The 16,801-nt window shown below is 35.0% G+C and overlaps 1 protein-coding gene across 2 annotated transcripts in view; it reads left to right on the plus strand.

Moving 5' to 3' along the window:
• Positions 1–221: 221 nt before the first annotated feature.
• LOC127455165 (tyrosine-protein phosphatase non-receptor type 21-like) overlaps positions 222–16,801 on the plus strand; it is a 45,899-nt gene continuing 29,319 nt past the window's right edge. For both annotated transcript variants that reach the window (XM_051722810.1, XM_051722811.1), the window contains exons 1-6: positions 222–377; positions 1,827–2,124; positions 9,908–10,077; positions 10,173–10,270; positions 14,879–14,946; positions 15,039–15,109. In XM_051722810.1, coding sequence (XP_051578770.1) covers positions 1,945–2,124; positions 9,908–10,077; positions 10,173–10,270; positions 14,879–14,946; positions 15,039–15,109 — 587 coding nt within the window. In that variant the 5' untranslated portion in view covers positions 222–377; positions 1,827–1,944. The remainder of the gene's footprint in view (positions 378–1,826; positions 2,125–9,907; positions 10,078–10,172; positions 10,271–14,878; positions 14,947–15,038; positions 15,110–16,801) is intronic.

Here is a 16,801-nt window from a genome sequence, read left to right on the forward strand (position 1 = left end):
TTTGAGCAAATGAAAATCAATTTTGCGCTTGAATAAAGTTTATTTGAATGTGAATTTGCTCAGAATTCTGACAGTTTGCTTTTTGCGTTCTCAATATATCATCTTGCGCATGCAGACATTTTTTTGTGATCTCAAAATATTATTTGGCGCGCAGAATTGTGGCACAATTATAACTCCATACAGATCCCCTTTCCACTGGAATTCCGAGCGGAAGTGACGCAGCGGCAGGAGTGTGACCCGACGAACCTGAAACATGCGTCAATCCCGAAAAAAACAACTTCACCAGATATTGGATTATTGTCATCTTAAACCATAATTTATGCTTCAAATCACCAGTGCTGTAAATTAAATGCACACTAAATCGGAGAATCCAGCAGGTAAGCGATTGTGAATTGTTAGTCTGCGCGCGCCGTTAACATGTTATTTATGAACAAAACCCCGTTAATCTCCGTAAATCTGATTTATATCTACCTATAAATGTATATTTAAAGAGTTAAGCGTCTTGTTTAATCATATATATAACTCCTGCTAGGGTGTGGGCGATGTTTGTGGTCACTTGTTGCTTCAGAAGTCAGTCTAAAAGACAGTTTTGTGTTTGTTTATATTTCATAAATGCAAAACAAATGACTATTTCTAACAATGAAAATAGATTTAAGAGTTGTACATTAACTTTTACATGCTTATTATTGCAGTTTCGGGTGATTTAAATGTGTACTTCGAGTCGCACTCCTGAACAATATGTGTTATTGTTTTGATTTACAGTATTTGGTTTTACAATTAGTTTATTTACTCGTTCAAATAGTTGTGATATTACGTAATATAACCCATGAACATAGAAATCAAATATGCATTAATATGTGTTATACTATCAATCGTGTTGGGTAAGTTACCCTATAAAAGTAATTAATTACAAACTACTAATTACATCTTCTACAGTGTAATTGGATTACTGTACTAATTACTCCGTCTGAAAAGTAATTGCATTACTTATTACTAATTACTTTCTAAAACCCTGATCAACCTCGATCAGATGAAAAATACAAGGATAGACATGAAACTGTTCTTTTAATTCTTTCAAATAAATCAAATAAATTATTCATGAGCTGGCCAAAGAATTTAAAGGGGCGGCGTTAAATTAAAAAATGTACATTTTAACATTAGACGTTACATTTCGATTTTAAATTCACTTTTGTTTTATATAGAATTGTTCTGCAGTCTATACAGTATTTAATGCAATTACATCAGAAGTAACTGTAATTAAATTACTTAAAAATTAAGAGTAATCCCTTACTTTACTTTTTTCACTGAAAAAGTAATTTAATTACAGTAATTAATTACATAGTAATGCATTACGCCCAACACTGATTATCATCCGTGTTGCAAATATACAGTATTTTAACTGGTACCAGAGTACCTAATATTGCTAGTTGATTTTTTTATTTTTTATTTTTGATGTATTATTAATATTAAGATTTTACATAGTTTAATAAACAACCAGTTAGACTGATCTCATAGCTGGTGCATGGATGCATATTTACTGTTCATGTTTTCTGTAATTATTGTGCTTTTTATGACTCATTGATTCATAGTAATATTAATTGTAGTATTGATCTGTTTTAATTATTTTTAAGAAAAGCAAGCTGATTGCTGGCCGACAGCTTGTGCATTACATTATTTTAATTACAAGTATTCAAAATGGCCTTTCTTGTCTGTATTTCTACCAAGAGTTAGTGATTTTTATCATAAATGGAAGATAAAAGAGTGACATGTTTGTGTGTTTTATTTTCATTTCTTATCCATTTTGCTTCTGTTTTGTCTTCATCCAGGGACGCGTATGCTTGTGTGGTGGAGCCCTGTATAATCCTGCACCTCTCGATGGATTAACTATAAAGAAAAGCTGAATCAAATCATTCTACTCGAGGAAGGTCGAGGCACCGGTCAAACATGCCCCTTCCATTCGGATTAAAACTCAAGAGAACCAGAAGATACACGGTCTCCAGCAAGAGCTGCCTGGTGACCCGCATACAGCTGCTGAATGGTGAATATGTGGAGTTTACACTGTCGGTGGAGAGTACGGGCCAGGAATGCCTGGAAGCAGTTGCTCAGAGACTCGAGTTACGAGAGGTAGGCCTGCCGTTGTTTTCCGCTGCATGCGTTAATCTGGTAGAAATCACCTTAACACACCATGGGCGTATGTTTATTTTAGCTCGCTGGCACTGTCTGGAGTCTCGGGCTATTCTAGGACTGCCACCAAAATGCTGTCAAACCCCCTAAACGCTTGTGAGCCAAGAATCTACCCTGGATTGTGTGCTGTTCATTTGAATGCAGTCGGAATATTTTCTGCCAAAATCAGATTTTCTCACCATCAGCATCTAATTATCAAGGTTCATAGAGTTTAAACACATCATGTGATAGCAACCCTCTACGGACATGTTGGAGAAAGAATCGCCATTGGCTAGTAAATTTTAGTTTTTACTCGCCAGACTTTTAATGACATGTAAGCGTAACGCAACTGAAAAAAGATATTAAGCTAACCAGGAAGGGGGCATCTTCACATGTATATAGTATTTATATGTATGACTTCATGCAATATAGTACGCGAGATTGTAAATGTTATTATATATTTTGCTTTTCATCATTTTAACCACATTTTAGCTTCTTTTTTTTGTTGATTTTTTCCGCATTTTCTCCCAATTTGGAATGCCCAATTCCCAATGCGCTCTAAGTCCTCATGGTGGCGTAGTGATTCGCCTCAGTCCAGGTGGCGGAGGACGAATCTCGGTTGCCTCGGCATCTGAGACCGCCAACCCACGCATCTTATCATGTGGCTTGTTGAGCGCGTTGCCACGGAGACATAGCGCGTGTGGAGGCTTCACGCCACCCACCGCGGCATCCACGCTCAACTCACCACGCGCCCCACCGAGAACGAACCACATTATAGCGATCACAAGGAGGTTACCCCATGTGACTCTACCCTCCCTAGCAACTGGGACAAATTGGTTGCTTAGGAGACCTGGCTGGAGTCACTCAGCACGCCCTGGGATTCGAACTAGCGACTCCAGGGGTGGTAGTCAGCGTCACATTTTAGCTTCTTAAAAATTTACTGATTTCATATTCACATTTCACATCAACTTATATGGTCATGAAATTTGTATAACTTTTTATAAATTATAAATTAAAAAATTTAATAATGATACAGACTGCTGTCACTGTTTAAAATACACATTTTTAACAAAATATTCACAAGGTTGGAGCCTAATAATGAAAATATAATTACACATATAACAATTATGTAATAATTATATTATAAAAATAATAAACTACACCAAAACTACTATGCACATTTTTTTTAACCAAACCCCTGAATAGATTCTGCAAGAGCCTATTTGTTAAATTATTTCATATGTATGATTGTGCCTTTAAATATTTATAATTTACACATTTATTACACTTACTACATTACTTCATTTTATTTGCACTTATATGTTTATATGCACTCGTACGATTTACATTGAGTTTACATTGATATGTATAACATGCGCTGAAATTGGTACTGTCTCTTTAAGAGAACTGGCAGCATCGCTAGGAAGTGTTTACGGTTGAATGAGCGCAGCACAAATTAACGAGAGAGAAGTTACACATTTGTTTTTACCTCATCCGTGCAATGTGTGATTCAATTTAATATTGTTGACTGTAAATAACAGAAAGGCTATTAAGAGACATGAAATGAAAATAGAGCGTGTGGAAATCCTCTTTCGAAACATAATACATGTAAAGACCCACAAGGAAAATTGCTTGTACAGTAACTCTTGACTTGATCATTTGACCTAAAGGAATGTTGACTTTTCGTTAAAAGTGTAGTCAACTTTACTAGAGTCTGATCAATCATCGGGAGTACTAAAAGTGTGCTTGCTGGAACAATGCAGTTATTTATAAGCTAAAGCATAATCAATTGTAAAACATGTATTTATATTGCTATTTAAGAAGTTGACAAATATAATGCCCTTTTTAAATTCAGGATCAGGTTTTTAGGTTACCATGTTATGGGTGTTTCTTAAACGTTGGGCACTTTTAGGACCATGGACATCTAGAAAGTAAAGTTTAATTAGGCTAATTTTTGAACTAATATTTTTCTGAAAGTCATGAACATTTTAGTACATTTCAAATTCTGAACTGTGTTTTAGACGTCATCCGATAGTGTGTTTTGCCGATACCGATAACTAAGTGGGAATACAGGCCGCTAGTATGAATGAAAACTTTCCACTCTAGTATAAACTATATATGAATGATGTACAAGAAAGGGAGAGAGAAAAGCAAATAAATAAAAATCAAGTAATTTTAGAATTGTGTTGTATTTATTATGTATTAGGGCTGTTAATTGGGCAGAGAAACTAAATTCGAATTTTGACCTTAAATATTTTCAAAATTTGAATTAAATTCAAATTTTAAAGTCAACTGATTTTTAAATTGACGTTTTTTCTTTAGTCCACACGAGGGCGCATTGTATACATAAACCGTACATCACCGTGTTATATTATTGCAAAGAACATTCCTTGCTGTTAAAAAAGAGCATTTCATTTTCAACTAATGTGCATAAAATAAATAAAACATTTTAGTCGGTCCATATTTTCAAATGTTAAGTCAAAAGTAGAATGGGGGCGGGGGGGGTAAACGCTTCAATAGAAATTTCACATGGTGTTACACCTGCACTGATGCCACAGTATATACTACCCCAGACTCGAGCTGTAATAACAGCGAAATAGCACATTGTTTTTTATTCGTTACAGTTGTATGTAGAGTAGCAATATTCACAGATAGCAGAGGTATTTGGCTGAACTCGGTGGTGAAGTGGCTCAGACTATGAGCACAGGTCTGGGGTTGTTCAGTCAGATGAAACACAACAGACTGGAACCGAACGTGAGGATCTCAAGACACATTTCCAAGTTGAACATCTATCCTGACAAGGTGTTTAAAGAAACTCATTGCTTAATCTGAAACGCTTATAAATGAGCAAGACGCAACGGCCAAAGACCTCCGCCAACTGTAAGGGGCTGTTCACACCAAACGCTTTTGCAACCATCCATTTGTTTTTCTATGTAAGCGCGCTAGACGCACGTCTTAGTTTCGCTTTGTTTTTGTTTATTCAGCGTCTCGTTTTGAAGCGCTGTTTATTAGATGATGTGTCTAATTAAAAAAGAAATTTAAAAAACATGATGAGACACCTGCTTTCTGTTAAACTGTATTTGTTGCGCTGTGTCTAGCGCTTTTTTAGCACAAGAATGCGATCGATCTGAAGTCATCATCACTGCTTGGCACACATCCAAAATTCGAATGCGCAGTTTTAGCAAAAAAAGTCGAATTTTCATTTGACAGCCCTGTTATATATCCACGTGCCCTCTCGTGATTATATGATTTACATTTCGGATATAGAAAGGAAGCAGGAAGCTTGGACAGACGTTTATTTTGTCACAGAGAAAAGTTTTGTAAACTTTATAGTCAAAAAAATATCAAATGTAAAACGGACTGTTCCTGTACGCGTGCATTCACCCAGTGTACTGTGTTTGTCTTCTGAAGCAAGCGATCAGCCGAGCAAAAGCGTTTTCACATAAGGTCGGCATTAACATGAAGTTATGATTTACTACTGATGATTTACTTATTAATCTACTGAGCAACAAAACCTCTTCAGAGCGCTCATGTTTATAACCTGACTGTAACAAATTGGATGCCCCTCAACCACTCGAAAATAAAAACTCATAAGTAAATTAAGTAAATTCGTTTTTGTATTCAAAACGGCAAATTAAGACGAAAGGTAAGCAGTTTCCATCCTTCGATCTGTAACATTGTTCTAATCATACGAACAGCTAATGTTAGCATCCTCTCCATGTTTTGCCAATGCAGTTCTCCAGTGAAGCAATTCGTTTTAAACAAATGAATTATCGGGGGCCTGGGTAGCTCAGTAGTAAAAGACGCTGGCTACCACCCCTGGAGTTCGCTAGTTCGAATCCCAGGGCATGCTGAATGACTCCAGTCAGGTCTCCTAAGCAACCAAATTGGCCCGGTTGCTAGGGAGGGTAGAGTCACATGGGGTAACCTCCTCGTAGTTGCTATATCGTGGTTTGTTCTCGGTGGGGCGCGTGGTGAGTTGAGCGTGGATGCCGCGGTGGATGGCGTGAAGCCTCCACACGCGCTATGTCTCCGTGGCAGTGCGCTCAATAAGCCACGTGATAAGATGCGCGGGTTGACGGTCTCAGACATGGAGGCAACTGAGATTCGTCCTCCGCCACCTGGACTGAGGCAAATCACTAGGACTTAAAAGCGTATTGGGAATTGGGTGAAAAAGGGAAAAAATAAAAATTTGAAAAATTTAAATGAAGTATCAAAACACCTACTGTTAAATATTTGTTGTCTTATTCATTTATTTTTTCATGACTTTCTGTAGTAATAACGTGTACTATAAACACAATCTTGGCTTTTCTCTGTGAATGTTTTAAATCTGCTGCTGAAGCATCCATGTCTCTGCATTGCCTAGTCACGTGACATGACAAACTCCACGAAGAGTCAGTGATTGTTTTTATTTAACCTCTAGAGGGCGCTATTATACTGTAGAACCCTCCAGCGCCAGCCACGGAGGAATAAAACAAACAACAGTTTAAAACACAAATATCAGCGCTGATTAATCAGTAAAACCGATAAATACACTGTAAAAAAAATCCTGTTAAATTTACGGTAAAAAAACGGGCAGCTGCGGTTGCCAGAAATTCACTGTAAAAAAAAATACGGTAACGACGCTTCATGCTTTACGGGATGTAATTTTGATCCCTGTATATTTTACAGTGCATTACCGTTCATATTATTAAATGATATAAACTTTATAATGCATTGTTACTCGCGGTAGTATTTACACAAGGGCACGTGATGACATGAAGTTCATCAGTAGTGGCCTTTCCAAGAGCAATGACCAATAAACATGTAGAGACAGTGCTCAGTGTCACTCACACTAAACAACATCAGGGTAACGTGAAATTAACATAATGCAATAAATTTAACTAAACTACATTAAATATAAAACAGAACACCCCAATGTAGATAAGTGATATTAAAAATAAGAAGAAACAAAACTATTCCCATAAAATATAATGAAATGTGATGGGTAATGCAGGGAATTCTGGGAATTATTTTTTTTTTTTTAACCGTAATTTTAACAATAATTTACTGTAAAAAGTCTATGTACTCTCTTGTTAAACATAATATAAATTTTTACCGTTAATTATACGGGAAAATCATATTTTTTACATGTAAATTTTTTTTTTACAACATTGTAAAAGTACATGTATTGTCTTTTTAAATATATTATAATTTTTTACCGTATATTTTAAGGTAACTGCCCATTTACCAATTAACTTTTTAACTTTTAACGGTCTTTTACCGTTAAAATTACAGACATTTTTTACAGTGCAGGTCAACCTCTAATGTGTTTAATAGAATTCTGTGCTGGAAATGATGCTGATAGAAATTTATTTTTTTATGTTATTTTTTTTTTTTTTTTTTCAATTTTATAAAATGACCGACTCCTTTGTCTTTCTAAGGCGAATTTCATAGCTAACATTTGATGTGTCCTAAATACACACAGTTAAATAATATTTTCAACATTTTTACATAATTTGGCAAAATTACAGCTTGGTTGGAAATGACGTCCAGTAAAAATATTCTGCTCACAAGTGATATTTCCCTTGATTTTTCTTTGTTTTGTCTCGTATTTCATCTCAAGCATGCTCTTCATTGACTCTCTTGTCCCCTTGGTTAACAAGAACACTAACTTTTGAAAAAGCTTGTTTTAGGGCTTAAATTGTTTGGAAATGTTTGATTTTTTTGGTTCATAGTTTTTTTTAAATTTGGTCGATATAGATTCTCAAAAGCCATGGATAGATATTTTACTCTATAAGCAACCCTCCACTACAATGAGGGGAAATCACTCACGTTTGCAATGCGTCTAAAAATGTATATATTTGGCAACTGGGTGGTAAATGTTCAAATTTCACCCACAAGTGATTGTGTAGTATAGTGGTGGAGTATTCAGCAGTGACATCCTTTAACTGCGTTTTAAGAGGAAAAGTTGTTCCGTGTGTCCAAAGACGAGATCCACGCAACCAATTTGTTATTGAATAATGTCTCTTTTAATACCCTTTCTGTTCTCTACGGTCATCTGTTGATCAAAAACAAAAATAAACATTTAACTGTAATCATGCATAGTATGGATAAGATAAAGCCATTCGAGTCTCATTAATATGCACACATTTACATAAATGCCGGGTTTTCTTAAAGAGACAGTACCGGTTTTGGCACGTGTTCAACAAATCAATGTAAATACCTGTAAATAGTACAAATTATGCAGTAAAACAATACAAATTTTACAAAATATAAAATGTGTAATACAATATCATGTTTATTAATTAAATACATTGATTTGTGCATTTAAAAAAAAGCTAAAATGTGACCAAAAACTAACAAAATATAATTAGTCAAATGAATATTTTCATATTGTACCTAGTTAGAAGGTATAATTAACAGCATTATTATTATTTAATATGTAAGCAAAAGGGACATTATAACTGAAATATACCCATATGAATTGAAATCGGAATCGAATCGGTAAATCTGTATCAATACTTAACCCATCCCTAAAAAAGATCGCCACTACTGCGGGAAAGATGTAATTTTGGAACAATTTATAGAAATAATTTTCACACAATAAATATCACAAATTTCACTTTTTTAAATTATAGTGTTAAAAATGTAAGAATTTTTCTATAATGGATTTTCATAGTTTAATATTGAACATCTGGGTCTGGGACAAGACTAAAACAGTCAAATCTATACATAAAAGACATTTGAAAAGTACGCATGGTAAACAAAAATTCAGTCAAAAAAGTCAGTTCTAATGTGACTTGTATAACAACAACAACAAAAGCTGAAACAACTTCGTTTTAAAAAATGTTTTAAAACATTTAAGACATAAAATTGCCCGAAGTTGAAGAAATGAATGTTATATGAATATATAAACAAAACTATATACTGGATATTTTTGATGCTAAAACTCGTCATCATTTCTTTGTTATAAAATTTTTCTTTATTTCATTTTTAACAACTTTTTTGCCTTAATTTGTCTTAATTGTCCTGTGTTTAAGGCCGTGCAATTAATCGGAATCGCAATAAAATTGCAACATTTTATAAACCGCAGCAAGCTGCTATTTTATTTTTATTTATTTTTACTCCGAATTCTGTGATTGTATAATTCGCCATTTTGATTGGTGCACATTTTTTGCACACTGAAGAGATCTCGCCAGTCAGAATGCAGTGCACCAGTAAGGTACCAGTGAGCGAACAGAACAGAAATCAGGAAGGTGAATAAAGAAAATCAAAAAGGCGCAAAGAAATAACCAGCGCTATCATCTATTATTAATGCAACGGCAATTTTTCCCTCCTGAAACGTGTTTTAGAATGTAAAATATGTGAATAAGGAAAAACATTTGCCAAAATTGCAATTAAAATCACAATGGCAATAGCAGTTTTTTTTTTTTTGTCCATATTGCACAGCCCTACCTGTGGTGTGACAAGTGAACTTTTAAAAGTGCAAATATTAAATGTAGTCTCTTCAGAAAATAGTTGTTTATAATAGTTTTAGATGCAGTAAAGCATGTTTCACTGCATGGAATTTAATTTCAACTACCCCTTTCCAAGCAGTTTTATTTGGGGGGTGGGGGGGGGGGCGTGTAAGCTGACAATAATGTCTTCTTGGTCAAACTTATGAAAAAGTGATTTTAAGTTTAACGCCCGCATGTTCCATGTTATGCTCTGTTGTTTCTCACAAGTGAAAAGAGTGACTAATGAAATTCTGCTCATTCTCCAGATAACATATTTCAGTCTCTGGTACTACAACAAACAAAACCAGCCGAGATGGGTTGATTTGGAGAAGCCGCTGAAGAAACAGCTCGACAAGTATGGACTGGAGCCGACCGTTTACTTTGGAGTGGTGTTCTATGTGTCGTCTGTTACCCAGTTACAACAAGAGATAACCAGGTGAATGACAAAAAACATGTCGGAAATGATCGCATCAGTTGTGTGCTAAAGGTGCTTGTTTGAATTCACGTATTCATTTCTTGTTTTTCAAACAGGTATCAGTATTATCTCCAGCTGAAGAAAGATGTTCTGGAGGGGAAGATTCCTTGCTCAATTGAACAGGCCATCCATCTGGCCAGTTTGGCGGTGCAAGGTATTTTGACTTTGTGTTTAGCAGTTAAATTGGCAATGCTGCAGGAGTGCCCTTATTTGTAATATTGTAATATGTAACTTGGTATCATTCATTTGGGTATTTCTAAGTCCCCCTTTACTGGAATAGTCCACCCAAAAGTGATTTTCAAATTATTTTCTTACCCTCACGTCATTCCAAACCTGTATGTCTGACATTCTTTCATGGAACAAAATAGGAGGTCTTTCAATGCCATGTTTTTTTCCCATACAAGCTTGAAAATGGACAGAAAGCACATAGTTATTGACGTCACACAGCATTGATTCTTGAGTGATTCATAACTGATAGCGATGTGCCAAGCTTGAAGACGCAGGTGGGTGATCCTCACAAAAGTTGTCAAGAAAATGTCCTGGACCTATAAGAACAAATAGAAAATTATATTTTGCATATAGAAAATGAAGGGCCATTAATATTTTTTTCTACATTTTGTGACATTATTTTCATGACAGTTACGCACATTTTACACTAAATTCTCATTATCGCAATACTAAAAAATATGGTAATTTTAATATTCTTATTACTGGAATGTGAAAAAAATATGTATTATTTTAGCTTTGACGGTGTTTTTAAAGATTTTCTGTTTCAGTGGCATACCCAAAATTAAAGGCTTATAACTTGAGAAAAAGCAAGGATGGTCAAGTGTTTGGATTCATTTTAAAGAAAACTTTTCAAATATAATTATGTAGATTACGAGATTAAAGATTAAAATAATTTGAGCCAAAAAACATTTTTTTTTTCTTATTTTTCTGATTTGACTAACTCTGGGTATGAATAAGTGGCTCTGAAAAACTGCTTTTGTTTTGTTCCCAATCAAGCCACCTGTTACTGAGTAAAATTTTGTGTTGATACGACAAAGCAATCAAAAGTTATAGCGTTACAAATTTTATTTATCCCAGTGTCCAAAAGCCTCTCCAAACAAATAAAACATAATAATTAAGGTATGCTCTCTCTCCAAAGCATGCAGGTATGAGTAACGAGATCTCATTCAGTTCCATTCTGTGTCATTAGAGTCATTATTGAGTCTGTATCATGCCTTGGCACCATCGTCTGGTGGCCATGTGTAATTAGAGTGAACGATCCTCTCTGCCCATATTTGGATGACCTTCACCTCTGGTTGCAGTGATCTGAATCCTGATATGATTGGTGTAGCGTTCCATGACGCTGGACACCGTACTACATCGTTTCTGATGAAGTCATCTGATCCAGGAAAGCTAACGTGTTTCTACCCAGATAGCACATTATGTGCTGAGTGCACATTGTGCTTCGTGTGGATTATATAATGATCTATGCATCCGATTATGTTGTGTGTTGGCTTGTTTTAAAGATAATCGCCTCCTCGAAGTAATGGTATGTGATATTTAATATTCTGTTTATTTTTCGTGAAGTTATAGGTGAAAATGCGGCTTATTAGTAACACCAGTTTACATGTAACATGTATGTCAAAGACATATACTTAGCTATTACTCGCTATATTTTTGTCTGTGAGTAAAACAACATATTTTTAACACTATCATACTCTTTGAGAGCTTTCCAACAACATATGACACATGACTATTTGATCAGTTTGATGTTTTTACCGATTACAATAATATGTGCAGTGCAATTTTTTCTTATAAATTATCAAAAATTGAAAAATCTAATTTCAAAGCGTTTGTTCAGTTTTGTTCATAATGCTTATATGCATTGTAATGTACGGGCCCATCCGAGCTTAAAGGGTAATTGTAAAATATTAATGCATTATAGTAGTACTCCCTTGGTGTTGCCCTTTTTACTGTAATAGAGCAAATAAAATAAATGACTGTTGTGCTAATGAGAATCATCATTGAAAACAATGGGAATAGTGAAAGGAAAACATCTGGACTTGTTGCGGTAATGAGAATTGGGTGGTAAAGTGTGCTTAAGTTCCCTGAAAATAATGTCACAATGCAAAATATCTTAATAGTCCTCAATGTTTGCTTCATTTATGCAAAATATAATTTATAAATTTTTTTTTGTATTGAGTTTCGTAAGAATCACCCAGATCTGTAATTGGAATTTGAGAGTAATGGCAGAGGGGAGGATTTTTAGTAAATAACGACTTATATTTAGGTCTGTTCCTCCCATATAGCTATCATATGACTTCAGAAGACTTGAAAATTGTGCACAATTCTTCTGGAGTACATTTGTGGTACTTTTATGGGGCTTTTTTGTCCTTTTGGGAGCTTGACAACCTGGGATCACTATATGCTTTGATAGCAAAAAGCAGCATGAACATTCTTGAAAATATCTCTTTTTGTTATAGAAAGAAATTAAGTCATATGGGTTTGGAACAACATGAGAATGAGTTAACGATGACAGAATTTTCATCTTTGGGTGCATTATTCCATTAAAATTCCTAAGACAACACATCGAGAGTTGTGGGTTCATTGGTGCTTGAGTCCAGAAATTTCATCATGGAGTTTACATCCAGAAAATTAATCAAGCTCGACTTGTCCGGCTTTAGCTTTTACTCAAGGGAAGAATCTCAAGCACTGCTGACAAAGATATATCTGGCAGCACCGGTTACTTGGCTGCTGTTAACATAGCAGAAGATCTGACATCACTCACTGTCGCAACCAAATCTAAACTCTGTCACCCATTAGGAAATAAGGTCAGCATTGCATTGACATTTCCCTGTATTTGCGCTATCAGAGGGCCCTCATCTTGTCTTGATTTGAGTCATTTCGCAGATGCTATGCGTTCAGCACAAGTTATTTTTGTGTACCTGCATTGTTGGGTAAGGAAGCTTCTCGCGATGGCAAAGCTTGAAATTGTCGACATAGATGTGAACATTTCTAACAAGCCCATTTGGAATGCTGTTAATGTTGAACTGCTACAGTTACAAAGGCTAAATCAATTCCTTCCATAACAAAACGTCTTTCAGGGTTACTAAAATTAGCTGTGCTGTTACTCTAAATGCTGTAGGTCTTAGTGTCATATCACACTTTATATTTAAACGCCAAAGTAGTGTTTTATTAAGGCAATCATCACCATTGCTCATACTTGGGGGTTGGTGATTTGAAGAAACCCTTAACCCTGACTATTAAAAGCACAACTTGCATTTTCAACCGAAAATTTAAAAATCGAATTTCTTTATTTTTTTACCTAAATTATCTGTGCGTAAAACTGATGCCTAAATAGGTATTATAATATATATTAATTTATATTATTATGAAAATAATAATTAATTTTGACTTGTCCCTCATTTTCTTAAAAAAAAAAAAAGAAAAAAAAAAACAATAATTTGTTAAAGTGAGACACTTACAATGGAAGTGAATGGGGCCAGTCCGTAAACGTAACCCCTTAAACTCTGGTGCATTTTCGATCTGAAGCTCACCATTCACACATACTGTGGACTAATTGCAAAACATTGGTCTCATTTTTCAGAAATCACCCTAAATAAAACAAAATACTCAAATTATTCATAAATAATATTGTTTGTGTTTATAATCTTATGATGCACAGTTTTTTTTTTTTGAAACTTTGTAAACATGTAATTCTGGTTCTGTTCACTCTACCTCAAATTGAAAAGTCTTATTTCTTTCCACTAGATGGCAGCAAGCACTAGAAAATTATTTTATCACATTCCATCACAATATACAGATCTGAAATGTAGGTGGCGCTCTAACACATTTTAGCCCTCACAGATGTGCTTGTCCATAGACATTCAGTCTAATTTTCAGTTCAAGCACCACTCTCGTTGTTTAATTTAATATCTCGGCTTCTGAGTGGACTACAAGCTCATTAGAAAGCTGAGATCATCCCCTTTTCCATGATATAAAACATTATTTCATCAACAGTCGAAAACATATTTTTCTGATGATTTGTTTAGCATGCTTTTCCTGCTGGATGGCATAATTTGTTCTGGACATCTAAGATATAACATTGGATTATTCAGCCAATCAAGCTCACAGACAAGTTAAAAATAGCTATTTTTTAGACTACTGCCTAAGGTAAAAATAGATATTAAGTTTTTGGCTGCTTGGGGCTTTCAGCAGCAGTGATCGGCGCATAAAAGAGACATTTGTATTTGATGACCTTCAGAAATCATATTTCACTTTGTGATTCTTTTGGAAATCTTTCAAACTGTGGTATTAAGGCAACAAAATTAACTGTACAGTCACATTCCTGAGAATGAGACCTTTCATTTGATATATGACTTGTCCATTTAGGTGCTATGTGAAGGACTTTTATTTTCATATAAATATTTCTACCCAATTACCTCTAGAGGGCGCTAATTTGCGACGTAAATGTGTTGAGGCCTTATTTTGTTATTTTATGTCAATTAAATGCAGAAGTGATGGATATTTCTGAAAATGTCAGATTCTAAGCTTTCAAATGATACCTCATAGGCCTGACTTATGTATACGGAGACTTTTACGTTTTATGCGTAAATCTTTTTCACGACATAGCGCCCCCCTTTGGACCCACCGCTGGTTAACTTGTATTGACCACGGAATACTCCTAAGAAATAAGTGATATGTTTTTGTGTATTTGAATGATTTTGACTTTTTAAAATCTTAAACTAAACAGAAGTTTTGCTGTTGGTTACAGCTGACCTCGGAGACTTCAACCGATATGATTCACATGAATTTCTCCAAAAAATAGTGCTTTTCCCAATGGTAAGTAAACTGTGAACCTGTTGCAACCTCTATATTCCCAAGTTAACGACTGCAGTGTATTAGTTAAATCCTTTATTTCCGTCCTTTCCTAGCCCTGGATTCAAGACGAGAGGGTTGTGGAGGAGGCCACGCAGAAGGTCACCATGCTCTATCAGAACTCCCGGTGAGAGGCGTACCTGTGGTCATTGATGCCTTTTTTTTTTATTAGGAAAAAACGGCTTGCTGTTGTTTGAATGAGGTTCAGTGAGGATGCTTCATGGTTATCAAAGATGTTCAGATGTTTTCTGTTAGAGGCCTCATCTCAAGAGCCCACAACTTGACTTACTACCAGACTGAAAGTAAATTCACTGCTTTTGGCAGAGAGCTCCATAAAATGCTCTTTCATGTCAGAAGGTCTGTTCCAGCATGGGTCTTTAGATGAGGTTTGCATGAGCTCTCGTTTCCATATGTGCTCGAAACTCGGGTTAGGGCTGCGCAATATATTGAATATTAAGCATCACAGTCATTTTTCTGTTCATTTTATTATTGCAGTAATAATAATGTTAAGAAAGTGTTATAGAAATATATTATTGTGTAATAATAATTATCATTATTACTATAATAATTGATTATTATTTAATAGTAATTTATTTCTTTAAAGCTGCACTACTTAAGATTTTCTGGTTAAAAATGAACAAATTGCCATTATTGATTGAGTACATAAACAATCTTCAAAACGATGTCCTTACTTTATCCCGATTCACTACGGTAAGCCTATAAAAATTATTTGTATTTTGAGCTTTCGGGTCGGATTTGGCACGAAATCGTTGGCTTATGATGTTCATCCTTGCGTCATAACGTCACGTCCGTAAACACAGAAAAGAAGCACCGGCCGTCACGTGTTCCGGATGGAGAAACTACAATCCCATGTTAACAGTAGATGGCGGTAATGCACTATTTTAGTTTGTGAGCCGCCGTTAAGTAACACTCAAACAGTTCAGGACATCAATCTAGATGGATGTTTATCCGTTATCCGTTTGGCGAAGTTGTTTACCTGCTATAATGCATGGATATGTTTTCTGGTAGGGTTGTTGAAGCTAATATTGCTTGTCATGCTTGTATGAATCGAACATTACTCGTGTGTTAATCGATCGTGATGTATCTACGTTGTCGGGGGAAGTTACTGTAACATGTTTACTAATATTTATGACTTCTGAAATTTAATTCTAACTGTTATATTGCATATTTAAGCATATTATTTTCATGTTTAATAAAGTATATTTTATCCCCATTATTATTGAATCCTTTGTTTACGGTGTTATTGTGTGCATTGCATAGATATACTATTGTAGTATTACGGTTCACTTGCATTATCAACTGAGGCTGTACAATATAATATAAAAATAATAAAGTCTTACATTGAATTCGAATCAGCCATATCATGGGTTTCACCTCTTAAATTGATAAGTGTAGTATAAAAGCATGCATTAAAAGTAGATAAAACACTTGAATAATCATTAAAATATACCTGTTCTTCATGTAAAAGTGATTTGAGTGTAATGTCAGAAAAGCACTATATAAGTGTAAAATTAATTAATTCAAAATATGTGAATACGAGTGTTGTTTATCTTCATCAAAGCAAGTAATATTTCAGTTTCAAATGTTTAAACGTATAACACAATATCAACTAGAAAATAGCATGTTATGACTCCGGCTCTATATGATCACATACAGGCAAAGCTCAAATCATGAGATTCATCCGCCAGAAGAGCAGTGCTGAAACACGACTCACGTAAAGTGTTCTTCTGCAAATTGCTTGCAATTTTAAGTTTCAACCACAGATGTCACTAGAGAGCACAAAGTTACGTAGTGCAGC

Source organism: Myxocyprinus asiaticus, chromosome 17 (assembly GCF_019703515.2).
Source record: "Myxocyprinus asiaticus isolate MX2 ecotype Aquarium Trade chromosome 17, UBuf_Myxa_2, whole genome shotgun sequence".
In the NCBI taxonomy this organism is placed as follows: domain Eukaryota; kingdom Metazoa; phylum Chordata; class Actinopteri; order Cypriniformes; family Catostomidae; genus Myxocyprinus; species Myxocyprinus asiaticus.